The 16834-nt window shown below is 35.0% G+C and overlaps 1 protein-coding gene across 8 annotated transcripts in view; it reads right to left on the reverse strand.

The window, feature by feature from the left end:
• Positions 1–16834, reverse strand: part of NBEA (neurobeachin) — a 610070-nt gene that overhangs the window by 285139 nt on the left and 308097 nt on the right. For all 8 annotated transcript variants that reach the window (XM_082435483.1, XM_082435487.1, XM_082435484.1 and 5 more), the window contains one exon: positions 16095–16261. In XM_082435483.1, the coding sequence (XP_082291609.1) occupies positions 16095–16261 (167 nt within the window). The remainder of the gene's footprint in view (positions 1–16094; positions 16262–16834) is intronic.

A 16834-nucleotide genomic window follows, 5' to 3' on the forward strand; every position in this document is an offset into this window, starting at 1 on the left:
TAAACTAAGTATCATCTCTTCCTCAAGGGAACAATTACAAGGTCCTCATCAGTTAAGTGCCCTTAAACTAGTAATACTTGAAACTAATGCTCACACAACTCTGACCATGACACCATCAAATCTACTGAAAGGTGAAAATTGTAATTATCTATTTAATTATCATACTCGTAATGACTGCTCCTAAAGAAGTTAACAAGGTATTTTGCTGCTTGTCTTTTTCATATGTTTGTTAACTTACTGCTTAATAATATATCTTAAAGTGCACTAAAACACGCTCAGCTTTTCAGGTGGATAAATCTAGTTTATAAGCTTTAAAAATGCCTATTTGATGGTTTATATTTGGCATATTTTATTGCCTAGCCTTCATACAAAAGCCAGCCATACGCAATTTTAAGATTTATGTTAAGACTCAAAAGGCATAAAAATCCTCTTTATGGAACACCCCATTCCCCGGCTCTGAACAGTATCTTCATATATAGAGTGTTTGACTGCAATTTGGTAACTATTTACTGAATAATGATAACAAAAGAACCTCACCTGAAAGAAAACAGTTTCTGTCTTAAGACTGTCTACAAAGAGACATTACCATTTGTAGTTTCTAGAAAAATCATACGAACTGGGGACTTCCTTGGTGGCGCAGTGGTTAAGAATCCGCCTGCCAATGAAGGGGCCATGGGTTCGATCCCAAGACCAGGAAGATCCCACATGCCATGGAGCAACTAAGCCCGTGCACCACAACTACTGACGCCGCGCTCTAGAGCCCGCGAGCCACAACTACAGAAGCCCACGTGCCTAGAGCCCATGCTCCGCAACGAGAGAAGCCACCGCAATGAGAAGCCCGCACACTGCAACGAGAAGTAGCCCCCGCTCACCGTGGCTAGAGAAAGCCCGCGCACAGCAACGAAGACCCAACACAGCCAAATTAAAAAAAAAAAAAAAATCATATGAACCAAGTTTTTAGGGCTTATATTAGCTTGAAAGGCTATTTATTAAAACAGAAGAAAGTCTTCTTTGGGCTCAGTTGTCTACACCTAAAGTAAAGGAGCTGACCATTTCTTTAATGATACACATCCACCTTCTCTTCATGGAAGATTGTTTTCAACCTGATGCTAGTGGTCTAAGAGTCAATTAGTAAAGATATATGATTCATCTTATTTTTCTGGTGACTTGTATCGTATTAGTAATTGGTCTTTTCTGACAGGGTTCAGAGTTTCATTTTCTTTGTTTCCTTCTTGGATTGCTATTAAAATGCTTATGAGGGTTTGTTTCAGAGATTTGTTATATTTCTAAAATAATCTTTGTATAAAAACATAAATATTATTATTTTTTTCCCATAGATTTTACATTATATAGCACACTTTTGGTGTTTAGAATTTATCATTACCATGCAAATTGGATTAATAGTAGCCAAAGTATAAAATCCTATTTGAAAAGAGGATTAAAGGTTTTACCACACCAACCAAAACTGACAAAAAGTTTTTTTTATATGGAAGTTGTTGGGAGACAAATGTAACTTCTTTAAGATCATTTTATTCTATAGATCTATTATCTAAGCAACGAGAGCATTAATAGCATTTACTTTTTCAAAATGTTGAAGAAAAGGTGGATTTTCTTCTGGTTTGTGGAGATGGTCTCTGACATATAGTACAGTGAGAAGTGTTAGGTTCTTTTAGTTTCTTCCATTAATTTATTCTAGTGTGGCATGTTAATTTTTTTCTTGAATGCCTCAATGTCCTCAATTTTCTTTTTCCTGGAATGCGACACTAGTTGCTTATAAAAAGGGTGGGATAAAAAAACTACTGACATTGAGACTTTATGTTTGAGGAGTTATATAATCTCAAATATTAAAAAAGTGCATACAGAAAAAAATTAACACAGGGATGTAATGCAATGAAAACACAATATAAAATCAAGCTATATTAAAACATCATTGTAAAAACCAATTTTATTATATTAATAATCTTAAATATGCTAAAAAAATTTAACTGCTTTTAAAAAAGTCACAATATACATATAATTTGTATCTATTTTCTTTTTCTCTCAATGACTATTAGATACTGCAAATACTATCTGAAAATAGAATATAAATTATATTAAATAATTATTTTCTAGCATTACTTGTCAGAGAAAGGGAGTGGTAAAATGCTTCTGTAGTATCACTATCTGGGCCATATTTATTCATCACACAGTTAATTCCTAAAGCTGAGACAATCATTACATTTTGATGTTCATCTGTTTTATTGAGCTACCCACAGGGAGATTTATGGGAATGCTATCATGTCAGGGTCACAAGATTAAGTGAACAGTGATGACAGTAAATAAGCCACTTCTCTATATTCCAAAGGGTTTAACTCAGTTACTTAAAATGCCATAAACATAAATAGTCTTCTCTCTCTACATTGTATCCATGACAGATGACTTCAAAATACAGCACTCTAGGGCAATGGCACTTTCCAACTAAACAGGCAACCCTTATAATTGACAAAAGACACTAAACTAGTTATAAACACAAATATAAAAAATACTTCACATTCTAATTCACAAAATTTTAGCATACAATATGGAGCAATATCACTGTAAACTATTCATTTCATTTGTAACAACAAAAAAAGATGCAGTTATAAAAAGGGGATATTTGTTGAGAAAAATACTATTGGAATTCAAATTCCTAATGTTTGTAAAAATGTTTTTATGCCTTTTTATGCATCTTAAAAAGTCAATGAGTTGAACATATTATTTTAGGGAATGTAATGATATTTAACTAAAAATGTCTAACCCAAAAAGCAAGCTTATAAAAACAATCACACCAAAGGAGTCCAGAAAATTTTCTCAATGGCCTAATAATGTACTATCTCCAATGATTTCAACAAAATTGCCATCTGCCAAGATACCAGACGTTACTGCTTGAAAAATATTTTCTACTGTTTGGTATATGGATATTTTAATTAGCAGCCAAATAAAGGACTGAGAGACTGTGATAATCTCACTTTAATTCTAGGCACTTGCTGCAAATGGTCAAAAATTTTAAACTTTATGCCATTTATTAGCCAAGGAGAAGTTTCGTTACCATGGAGATCCAAAACACTAAGTTTTATTTTAAAAATAATGACTTCCATGCCTGAGAAAGTAGTCTAATTTTTGTGAAATTTTTTACTTTATATTTGCTTATTGATTTTCTTCATTATTATCATTTGTGTATTTTATGTCATTCTACTTCTATATTAAGCATTTTACAAAGTGCCTTACTTTGAAGAGACTTACTAAAATAATCATACTAATTTTTTAAAAAATCTACATATTTTAGGAAAAAAAGCAGCAGAATGATATTGGTAACCAATTGGGTCATATAGGTTTCAGCTTGATCACCTTCACATCCAAATAACAGGCATTTCTGGTCCTGACCCATACAATCCCTACTGATCTAAAATCATCTAGTCTTTTCAATTCATTGTACTTACCTTTATGATCTGCATTAGAATTCTATCAGGGAAAATGATCTGACAGGCTGTTAAAGTTTTGCCATCATATCTCTCTCTCTCTCTCTCTCTCTCTCTATATATATATATATATTTATTTAAGGGAAGATGAACTTTGAGACTCTTTTAAGACCTTTGTGGAATCTGGTAATACCACCTTGGTCCTTTCCCCATTTGGAGTACTCTATCAGCCTCCCAGGCTTTTCCTTTTATTTACTGAAGACTTAGAAGATGCTCACAATCTTCCTTTCCATCCCAAATACTGGAATTATCTTGGGTAATTCAACATAAGTGTCACATGCAAGATTCCATCCTTTCAGTTTACTGACCTCCTCATTACTATGATTTTCAACTCGACTCCACTTGACTATTTTCATGACCACATTCTAGATTTGTTAACCTTGTACTGATGTATTTCAGAAATCTTAAATTCAAACATCCTAGAGCTTCCCATCCTTTCAGTTCATCAACTCCTGTTTTCTTGACTCCATTATTTTCTGTGTTTCAATCCCCTTCTTTCTTTACTTCTCTTCCTTAACTATCCTAGATTGTCTATCACTTACCACTCTATCACTTCAACCATTTTCTTACTTGTATCTTAATGTTCTTGCTCCTTTGCCTTGATGAAACTACCCAGCAATATACAACCCTGGAAGAATCCATATTCTAACCATTTTCAGTGCTTGGAAGAAGAAAGCATATAGATGTACTGCTGACATGACCTATCGAGGGACAATTTGCGTATGTGTGTTGTATGGGGAGAGGGAGGGATGAAAGAAGTAAATCAAGGAATAGGAGAGATGAAATTTGTTGGGGATTGGAAATATATATTTTGGCCATGTCTAAGATCTCACAGTGTTAACGAGCTCACAATTAGTAGATTGTTTAGTCTAACCCAGTACCTACTAATATCTTGGCAACACAACTTGTAACAACAACTTTCATTGACTATAGAACACATTCCTAATTTAAATCTTGACACTTTAAACTACTTGAAAATTGTTGGAAAAATTTTCTTTTTTTCCCTTCTGAGTACTTCATAATCTTTATTATAGAACAGCACATTTAGTACATATACATAAGGATTTAAAAAACTGTATAATTAAAAAAATACATCTAGTAAAAATTAATTCATTTATATGTATTAGTTGCAGGGAAATCCAATTTTGTTCCGATATACCTGTGTTGGCATGGATATAACTAAGATAATCTGACTTCTTATTTAACTTTTAAACAATAAAGAAATAATATCTGATTGCAATTCTCTATATTAAAAATATAATATAGTTTGTTAAATATTAGTATTCACAGCTCAAGAATCATCTATAAATATGGGGCCTTTAAGTTTTTAAAAATTTATTAACTTAGGTACAGTAAAATTCATTCTTTTGGGTGTACAGTTCTATAAATTTTGACAAAAGCATAGAATTGTGAAACCACTACCACAATCAAGATACAGAACAGTTTAATCATCCCCCGCAAAGCTCCCTCACGTTAGCCCTTTCTAGTCAAATCCTCCCCCTACTGTTAACCCCTGGAAACCACCAATGTGTTTTATTTGCCTAAGGTTTTGCTTTCTCCAGAATGTATCAGTGGAATTATACAATGTGTTCTGGCTTCTTTTATTCAGCAGAAAGCATTTGAGATGCATTCAGACTGCTGCATTATCAACAGTCCATTCCTTACCAATGCTGAGTAGCATTCCAGCATATGGATGTGCCACAGGTTCTTATCCATTCATCAGCTGAAGAACACCTAGGCTGTTTTCAATTGTTGGCAATTATTAATAGAGCTGCTATAACCATTCATGTACATGTTTCTGTGTGAATGTAAATCTTCATTTCTCTTGGGGTAAATACTTAGGAGTAGGAGGATTGCTCTGTCATATGGTAAGTGTACGTTAAACTGTATAAGAAACCACCAAACCACTTTCCAAAGAGTCTGGACCTTTTGTATCTCCACCAGCAGTGTATGAGAGCTCCAGTTGCTTCACATCTTTGCCAGCTCTTGCATTACCAGGTTTTTGTTTTGTTTTAATTTTATTCATTCTAATGGTAGTGGTATATGATTGTTGTTTTAATTTTAATTTCCTTAAGAGCTAGGGATATTGAGTATCTTTCCATATGCTTATGCCATCTGTATACTGTCTGTAGTGAAGTGTCTGTTCAAATGTTTGCTCCCTTTTTTATTGCAACGTTAGTTTTCTTATTAAATTTTGAAAGTCCTTTATACATACACATAAACATATACACCTATATATGTGTGTGTGTATATATATATGTATATATATATATATATATTTGTAAGTCCTTTGTATAATTTTATACTTGTATAAATATATATACTTATACCTGTATACTTTTATAAGTCCTTTGTAAGATATGTGACTTGCAAATACTTTTTCCAGTCTGTGTATTTTTTAAATTTCAGATATTACATTAAAATTTTTTAATTTTTATTTACTTATTTTTTATTCAGATATTATATTTTTCATTTTCATTTGGTTCTTTTTTATACTTTCTATTACTCTGCTGAGATCTTCTATCATTCCATTCATTTAAAGAATATTTACTTTACTTCATGAAAGATGGTCATAACAGCTGTTTTTAAATCTTTATCTGATAGTTCCAACCTCTGGGAATTGGAATTGGTATCTGTTAATTGTCTTTCCTTAACAAACGTCAAGATTTTCCTGGTTCTTTGTATATTAAATAACTTTGAATTGCATCCTGCTAATCTCCTATGGAGAACGTCTGTTTGTCTGTTTTTGTTTTACCGGCCAATCAACCCTCTTAGGTTCAGACTGCAGGTTATATCTTGACCTCTGTGGGTAGGAGTTCCAGTGTTAATTCAGTTTGGGTCTTGAACTTGTAAAACATTAAAAATATTTTCTAAAACCTCAGAGGTTTGAGTCTTATTCCTGCTTAAGTTCTCTTTATTTCATTATTCCAACTGATAATATTTATAACTAATACAATAACTAGTAATTAATTTCATCACTGGAATGACCATGGGCTTTAGGGTTAGACAGATCTAGATTCAAATCCTGTCCCTACTATTTACCTATGTAACACTGGGAAAGCTATTCAACTTCTCTTTGAGACTCACATTTCTTAGCTGCAAAATGGGAAAAATAATATCTACCTTACAGTGTTGTTAGAGTGAAAATAATGCATTAGATGCGAAGTATCAGCAAAGTTACTGCCGATACATAGCTGCACTAAATAAATGTGAGTTCCTACCAACATGCTATCGAAAACAAAATCTCAATAGTAATGCTTATATGAAAACGCACACTAAAAATTGGGACCATGTGTGTGTGCGCGTGTGTCGTGTGGGTATTTTTTTACTCAAGGGCCTAGTACATCTTTTTTTTTTTTTTTTTAATCTTTTTGGCCGAGTCGCGCGGCGTGTGGGATCTTAGTTTCCGACCAGGGATCGAACCCATGCCCCCTGCGATGGAAGCACAGAGTCTTAACCACTGGACCAACAGGGAAGTCCTGACAATCTCCTGATTTTAATTTAAGTTGTTATGGCTTATGAAGGTTTTTTTCCCCCAGTTTTGTTGAGATATACCAATAACTGACAAACAGCATTGTATAAGTTCAAGGTGTATGGCATAATTATTTGACTTACATATATTATGAAATGGTACCACAATGAGTTAACATCCATCATCTTAGATACAAAAAACAAAAAAAAAAGAAAATGGAAAAAAAAGTTTTTCTTTTCCTTGTGACAAGAGCTCCTCGGATCTACTCTCTTAACTGTCCCATATACCATACAGCAGTCTTAACATAGTCATCATGTTGTACATTACATTCCTAGTACTTATTTATCTTATAACTGGAAGTTTGTACTTTTTGACTGCCCTCATCCAATTCCCTCTGCCCTCAAACCCTGTTTCTGGTAACCACAAGTCTGATCTCTTTCTCTATGAATTTGTTTTTTTCTTTTTTTTCTGGGTCCACATACAAACGAGATCAAACAGTATTTGTGTTTCTCTGTCTGACTTATTTCACTCAGCATAATATTGGGTCCATCCACATTATTGCAAATGGCAGGATTTCCTTGTTTTTTAATGTCTGAATAATAGTCCATTGTATATGTGCATACCACAACTTCTTTGTCCATTCATCCACTGATGGACACTTAGGTTGTTTCCACGTCTTGACAATTGTAAATAGTACTGCTATGAACATGGTGGTGCAAATATCTCTTTAACATAGTATTTTTGTTTCCTCCAGATATACTCCCAGAAGTGGAATTGTTGGATCATATGATAGTTCTATTGTTAATATTTTTAGCAACCTCCATAGCATTTTCCATAGTGACTGCACCAATTTACATTGCCACCAGCATTGCACAAGGTTTCTCTTTTCTACCTGTCCTCTCCAGCATTTATCTCTTATCATTTTGATGGTAGCCATTCAGACAGATGTGAGGTGATACATCATTGTGGCTTTGATTTGCATTTCCCTAATGATTAGTGATGCTGAGCACATTTTCATGTACCTGTTAACCATTTGTATATCTTCTTTGGAAAAATGTCTATTCAGGTCCTTTGCCCATTTTAAAATTTGCATTATGTAGTTTAAGACATAGGAAGTATGATCCAAAAACATAAAATAAATAAGGGAAAACTGTTTGTAAATCCTAAGTATTATGTAACAGAATTAATTCTTGAATATGCATTTTTAAAAAGCTATCAAACTCTAGTTTTTCCTCAGAGAAGAAATATAGATCAATAACATTATATTAATTCAAAAGCTAAAATATGTTACAGCCAGCAGCATCACTGAGTCAAAAGATAAAATTAAAAAGAATTATATGTTAAAATTAAGCATATTTTTGTAAAACAGGAAGTAGAACATGATAGAGATGAAATTCCTTCAGATTTAACATATATTTAAGAACAAGGATATAAATATAAGTACCATTCAATCCCTCCACTTAGGAAGCTACAAGTCTATTGGAAGAGACAGGCACATTCACATTGCTATAAAATATTAAGTAATATATTATAGATAATTGCAATACAGATAATAACAACAAAATATGAGGAGGCAGGCTTAGGAAAGATAGAGAACCCAGGAAACGCTATAGCAAGGGTGACATGTGAACTCAGCTATAAAGTGGGTGACCGTACTTTCCTATTTCTTCCAGCATATGTCTTCATAAAGCAGCCAGACTAATCTTTTTAAACATAAATCAGATCATCTTACTCTTCCACTCAAAACCCTTCACTGTGTTCCATGCCACTTAGGATAAAGTCACAAATCCTTAACATGATCTACAAGGCTTTAAATCATCTGGCTCATATGTTCCTCTCCAGCCTCATCTCAAGCCACTATCCCCATTGCTCACTAAGCTCTAGGCATACTAGCCCCCTTTCTGTTCATTTTATTATTTCTACACTCTGAATCTTTGTAATATTTCTCTCCTTAATGTTCTACACCCTACCCTTTGCTGACGGTCCCCTTCTCATCCCTTCAGCACTTAGCTTAAACCGACCTTCTTCGAAAGTCTTCCCTGAATCCCTAACCTAAAATAAAGATTCGGGCTTCCCTGGTGGCGCAGTGGTTGAGAATCTGACTGCCAATGCAGGGGACATGGGTTCGAGCCCTGGTCTGGGAGGATCCCACATGCCGTGGAGCAACTAGGCCCGTGAGCCACAACTACTGCGCGTCTGGAGCCTGTGCTCCGGAACAAGAGAGGCCGCGACAGTGAGAGGCCCGCGCGCCGCGATGAAGAGTGGCCCCCGCTCACCGCAACTAGAGAAAGCCCTCGCACAGAAACAAAGACCCAACACAGCCCCCCCCCAAAAAAAATTAATTAATTAATTAATTTTTTAAAAAATTATAAAATAAAGATCCTCTGCTATACTCTCTCTTTCACAGTACCCTATATTTTCTTTCCTAGCATTTGCCAAAGTTTGTTATTAACATCTTTTATTGCTTTAATTATTTGTTTAGCATCAGCCCCTTCTACTAGACTATAATTTAATTATGTTAGGGCAGGGAACAAGTCAGTTTTGCTCACCACTATGCTAGCACAAATAGGAGCTGAAGAGTTATCTGCTCATTAAATGATTAAAAAAAATAAATTATAACTGTATATTTCAAGTTAGAGGGTGACTAAGTGGCATGGGAAACTACTTTAAAAGACTCTGTAAGGAGAAGAACAAAGCTGGAGGACTAATCCTACTTGACTTCAAGAACTACTATAAAGCTACAGTAACCAGGACAATGTGGTATGGGTGAAAGAACAGACAAATAGGTCAATGGAACAGAATAGAGAGCCCAGAAATAGATTCCTATAAATATAGTTAACTGATCATTGACAAAGGAGCAAAGGCAATACAACGGAGCAAAGACAGTCTTTTTAACAAATGGTTTTGGAACGACTGGACATCCACATGCAAAAAAATAAATCGAGACACAGATGTTACACCCTTCACAAAACTTAACTCAAAATGAATCACTGAGCTAAATGTAAAATGCAACTCCTAGAGATAACAGAGAAGAAAATCTAGAACACTGAAGACATAATCCATGAAAGAAATAATAGATAAGCTGGACTGCATTAAAATTAAAAGCATCTGCTCTACAAAAGACACTGTAAGGAGAATGAAGAAACAAGTCACAGTTTGGGAGAAAATATGTGCAAAAGACACATGACATAAAGCAGGGGTCCTCAACCCCCAGGCTGTGGACCAGTATTGGTCTGCGGCCTGTTAGGAATGGGGCCACACAGCAGGAGGTGAGCGGTGGGCAAGCGAGAAAGCTTCATCTGCAGCTCCCCACTGCTCCCCATTACTCGCATTACTGCCTGAACCATCCCCCGCCCCGCCCCCCGCCCCGGTTCCATGGAAAGATTGTCTTCCACGACACTGGTCCCTGGTGCCACAAAGGTTGGGGACTGTTGACATAAAGAACTATTAAAGAAAACTTAAAACTCAACAATAAGAAAACAACCAACCTGGTTAAAAAATGGACCAAAGACCTTAACAGACACCTTACCAAAGAAGATATACAGATGATATAAGCATAGGAAATATATTCCACATTATGGGAAATGTAAATTAAAACAACTAGATACCACAACACACCTATGAGAATGCCCAAAATCTGGAACCCCAACAACAGCAAATGCTGGTGAGGAGGTGGAACAACAGGAACCCTCATTCATTGCTGGTGGGAATGCAAAACCTTGCAGCCACCTTGAAGACAGTTTGGTGGTTTCTCATAAAATAAACATACTCTTATCATATAAGCCAGCAGTTGCGCTCCTTGGTATCTACCCAAAGGAGTTGAAAACTTATGTCCACACAGAAACCTGCATATGGATGTTTACAGCAGCTTTGTTCATTACTGCCAAAATGTGGAAGCAACCAAGAAGCCCCTCAGTAGGTGAGTGGATAAATAAACTGTGATACATCCAGACACTAGCATATTATGCAGCACTAAAAGAAATGAGCTATCAAGCCACGAAGAAACTTGCACATGACTACATGAAAGAAACTAATCTGAAGAGGATACATACTATATGATTCCAACTATATGACATTCTGACAAAGGCAAAACTATGGAGACAATAAAAAGATCAGTGATTGCCAGGGATGGGGTGAGAGGAAAGATGAATACGCAGAGCAAAGAGGATTTTTAGGGCAGTGAAACTACCCTGTATGACATTATAATGATGGATATATGTCATCACACATTTGTCTAAATCCATAGAATACACAAAACCAAGAGGGAACCTTAAGATAGACTATGAACTTCGGGTGATTACGCTTTTGGGTGATTATGATTCATCCCTAACGAACCATTCCGGTGGGAGACATTGATGGGGGGAAACTCCGCATGTGTGGGGGAGGGAGTATATGGGAAATCTCTGTACCTTTCACTCAGTTTTGTTTTAATCCTAAAACTACTCTAAAAAAATTAAGTCTTTTAAGAAAAGGCTCTTTGTAAAGAGCTGCCGAACATAAAAAGTGACTTGACAAATACGAGACATCTACTATGTGCCATACGCTGTGCTAAGCATTTTGCACATAACATTTCATTTTACCATTAAAATAACCCAATGAAGTAGAAACTGTTCATCCTGTTTTCTAGACGAGCCTGAGCTGTCATTTCATGCAGGGGTAAGTACTTTTTGTCATTTAATAAGATTATTTCATTTAAAATATAAAAGCGTCGCAGACAATAGACTAAGTTGTTTTTCCATTCCATTACCAGTGGCATCACTGTATCAAAGGATATATACCAAGCATTCATTTATTAATTTATTCAACAAACATTTACTTAGCACCTGCTGTGCATCAGGCATTATTCTAGGTGCTAGGGATAACACTGTGGACAGAAGAGATAAAAATCCCTTCCATTACAGAGCTTGCATTCTAGTGGTAAACAAAACAATACAACTGATAAATAAGTGAAATATACGGTATGTTAGTAATAAAATTTTGAAAAAGGAAAAAAATAAAGCAGAGGAATGTAGTACAAAATATTTGGAGGAAGAAGTAGAATTTTAGACAGGGTGGCTACAGAAGACTTTTTTGAGAATGTACATTTGAATTAAAGCTGGAACAAAGCGGGAGAGCTAGCCACATGGGTTTTTTGTAAGAAAGCATTCCAAACAGAGCAAGCATATCGTGCAAACTTGAAGAACAGCAGGAAGCTACAGTGACTGGAACAAAAAGTACAAGGGGAGAGTAGTAGGAGAAGCAGGTCAAAGAGCTAACGAAGGCCAGATGACAGTACCTTCCCTCCCCATGGCTCACTCCATTGCAGCCATACTGTCCTCTGACTACTTTATGAACAGCCCAAGCACTTCCTTCTTTTGTATGCTGTTCTCTCTGCTTGAAATGCTCAGACAGCTCTTTGTTCAAATGGTTCCTCATCAGAATGGACTTCTCTGACCATGCTACGTTTCTTTGTCCTTGTAGGTTTTTTCTTTCAGCGACATGGGAAGTCTCTGGAGCAGCACTGTCCAATAGAATTTTGTGCAATGATAGAAATGTTCTGTGCTGTCTAATATGGGAACCACAAGACACATGCGGCTATTGAGTACTTGGATGTGGTTAGTGCAGCTATGGCACTAAATTTTTAATTAAATTAAATTTTTTATTAATTAAATTTGTATAGCCACATCTGACTAGTGGTTACCTTCTTGCACAGTATAATTCTGGAGGTTCCTGAGCAGAGGAGCAAAGGGTTCTACATTTTAGTAAGAATCACCCACACTGCTATGCTGAGAATGGACTTTAGGAGGACAAGGGCAGAAGCAGGAAGACTGTTGAAAGTAATGTTGCAATAAGTCAAGTGAAAAATGATGGTGTCGTGGATCAAGGCGATATCAAAGATAATGGTGAAAAGCAGTCAAATGCTGGATTTTTTTTATGGCAGAATCAATAAAATTTGCTGAAGGGCTCAATATGGGATGTGTGAAGAGTAGTTAAGGATAAGAGCAACAATTATGTCCTGGGCAACTGTAAGACTGGGGTTCCCCATGTCTAAGAAGGAGATGACTGCAAGAGGAACTGGTTTGGGAGAAAATCTCAGGAGCTCAGTTTTATCATCGTTAGTGTGAGATGACAACTAGATATCCGAGTGGAAGATACCAAGTAGGAAGATATACATGTCTGGAGATAAGGGAGAGGATCTGGAGAATTTGGGAGTTACTGATATATTGGTATTTTTTTAAGCGATGAGACTAGATAAAATTGCCTAGAGAGTGAATAAGACAAAAAGGAGAAGCAGTCCAACAACTGAGCCTTATTAATTAATCAAATACTAAGAAAGATTAGAGTTCAGTGTCCCAGTTAGTAAAGGATGATAATAGAAAGGCTGTGTGTTTTTCAGTTAATCAGCCCTGGGAGTTAATGTGCAGAAAAGGACAAAGGATACCTGTTCTTCTGAGGGGTTCTATTGCCAGTCTTCCCGTCTATCTAATGAGCTATCATAAAGGGAAAGCTGAGCAGAGGATGCATTCGACACGTTACCACATGACTGTCACTATTGAAGTCTCTGTCCTTTAGCTGTATTTTAATTACCTGGTGAAATATTAAAACCAAACCATGTACAGTTTTATACATTTAAGGCAATATCCTGCATTATACCAGTTGAATTATTAGCAATATAATGTTATAGTCCTCACTATATATAACTGAGTAGATAAATCCAATTCAGATGACACAAAGAGAGAGACAAGGTCTATAGCTAGGGCAAAATGCTCGTACTATTGTACTGTCTTAAGGTTAAATTCTGCGCCAACTTGGCTAGGCTATGTGCTCAGTTGTTTCATCAAATACTAGTCTAGATGTTGCTGTGAAGTTATTTTGTAGATGTGGTTAACATCTATAATCAGTTGACTTTAAGTAAAGGATATTATTCTCAATAATGTGGGTGGGGCTCATCTAATCAGTTGAAGGTCTTCAGTGAAAAGACTGAGGCTTCTTGGAGAAGGATTTCTGCCCCAAGACAGAAATCCTGCCTATGCTTCCAGCCTGCCAGCCCACCCTACAGATTTCAGACTTGCCAGGTTCCATAAGCATGTGAGCCAATTCTTTAAAATAAATCTATATATATCTATACCCATATCCATATTCATATCCATAGCTATATCTTATCTATATCTATGTCTTACATATATCCTTTTGGTTCTTTTCTGTTTCTCTGGAGAGCCCTGATTGACACACTCTGCTTCTATTTGTACAAGTTGTGTGATACTATCTAAGTTTCACTTAACCTCTGAAATCTTCAATTTCTTCATTGTAATATGAAAAAAAAATTTCAGTATCAACCTTAATAGAGATGTTCTGAATATTAAACAAAATAACCCATGTGATGTTCTTAGTATGGTGCCTAGCACACAATAAATATTTAATAAATGTTTGATGTGGTGGTATTGCTATTATTATAAGGAACAAATATTGAATGTTCACTGTTTTTTTTTAACATCTTTATTGGAGTATAATTGCTTTACAATGGTGTGTTAGTTTCTTTTGTATCACAAAGTGAATCAGCTATACATATACATATATCCCCATATCCCCTCCCTCTTGCATCTCCCTCCAACTCTCCCTATCCCACCCCTCTACGTGGTCACAAAGCACTGAGCTGATCTCCCTGTGCTATGCAGCAGCTTCCCACTAGCTATCTATTTTACATTTGGTAGTGTATATATGTCCATGTCACTCTCTCACTTGGTCCCAGCTTACCCTTCCCCCTCTCCATGTCCTGAAGTCCATTCTCTACGTCTGCATCTTTATTCCTGTCTTGCCCCTAGGTTCTTCAGAACCTTTTTTTTTTTTAACATTCCATATATATATGTTAGCATACGGTATTTGTTTTCCTCTTTCTGACTTACTTCACTCTGTATGACAGACTCTAGGTCCATCCACCTCACTACAAATAACTCAATTTCGTTTCTTTTTGTGGCTGAGTAATATTCCATTGTATATATGTGTCACATCTTCTTTATCCATTCATCTGTTGATGGACACTTAGGTTGCTTCCATGTCCTGGCTATTGTAAATAGAGCTGCAATGAACATTGTGGTACATGACTCTTTTTGAATTATGCTTTTCTCCGGGTATATGCCCAGTAGTGGGATTGCTGAGTCATATGGTAGTTCTATTTTCAGTTTTTTAAGGAGAGTGTTAACTATTTTTAAAGACATTATGTTATAATTTTACTTTAAATTCAAATAATAAAGTTTTCTTAAATCTGTCTTATACTTGAGACCCCAGGACAGTCTGTCAAATAATATCCTGGCCATATTCTAGATGTTCTTCTCTAACTAACAGAATCACTTCTACCAGAATTTTTCTTAGTGTCTTGTCCACATTTACCCAATCCCTGAACTCCGCCAGACAGAGATTTAATAAAAACAGTCAATGAGATAAGATAAAATGAAGATATATAAATGAAGAACATTAGCAATCAAAATATAGTGACCTGCTTCACTACTATTTTTCTAGAAGGCAGTGTGCAGAGGACAACAAAACATAACAAAACAATTTTATACTCACAAAACTTTAGGAAGAAAAACACTTGTAATGCAAAAACAACCAATTTTGGTTTTGTTTGTATTATAATATCATAAATACCCTAATTTGAGGTGAAAACTTTCCTAAGAAAGACTGCATAGAGAAATATAGAAGAAAAAAATTTAAAAGAATGTATTACTTCTCCATAGTGAATGCTTATATTATTATTACTTGTGCATAAAAAAATTAAGAATGATATAAATTTAATAATTTGAAGAGTTGACTTTGAAAGATTAAAAACAAGTCACTTCTTATAACTAACACCCATGTTATATATGAGAGATGGTAGTCTAAAATACTTGCCTAAACAAATTTTGTATTATATTATATATTATTATGAATTAGAAAAAATTTCCATTAGATTACTTTTAAAAGTTTAGATTTTCTTTTAAACCATTCTCAAAAGTCATTACTAAAGATTTCAGGAGAAAAATTAAGCCATTTTTTACAATTTAAAATCATATTTTGTAAGGAATTTTTAAGTTTATAGTTTTTTTTACTTATAACTATTATAATTAACCTATGAGTTACTATTTACTTCTAGTTTTTTTATAACTCACCTATGAGAAACTGCTCCCCAAGCACCATGCTTATTTGTGAGAATGTTAAGGATCTTCTGTTTCAGCTGATTTGCAGTCACGTGGTCCCTATGTTTCGCAGCACTAATGAGATGGTCACACATCTTTTCTTCCTCTCTTCTATCAGCAGCGTATTGGGCACACTGCGACTACAAAGAAATACAAACAGTGCATGATAATAAACCTCTACTGTGTGTAAGAAAGAAATGATATTTAACTTTGAGTTAAAGGGTAATAATTATCGATTCAATTTTAAAAACTCAAATAATGTAATCTTTTGAAAGTTTATTCTAAAATACACACACACACACACACACACACACACACACGCACACACATATATAAAATCACCTTTCAAACTGGTAAAAATATGTTCTTTCTTTGTGTTTATACATAAAGTATATGTAAAGTAATTTGAATATTATTAAGTAATATAATCAAGTAATTAATGACTTTTAAGGTTCCTTCCAATTCTGAAATTCTGATTTTAACATATTCCAAAAATAAGCATTTTAGAAACAAAATGATTTATTAAAAATGTAAACCTACTTATTATTTTAACCTATATAGTATATATCTCACTTAAAATAAGAGTTATATTCCTGATAATTATAAATAGATCAAAAACTTGCCACTTAATATATAGTGTTCCATTTTGTAAGTGGCAATGTGGTGTAGAAGAGAAAGCAGTAGTTTAGGAATTTAGACCTGGATTTAATTTC

Source organism: Balaenoptera physalus, assembly GCF_965194825.1.
Source record: "Balaenoptera physalus genome assembly, chromosome: 18".
In the NCBI taxonomy this organism is placed as follows: Eukaryota; Metazoa; Chordata; class Mammalia; order Artiodactyla; family Balaenopteridae; genus Balaenoptera; species Balaenoptera physalus.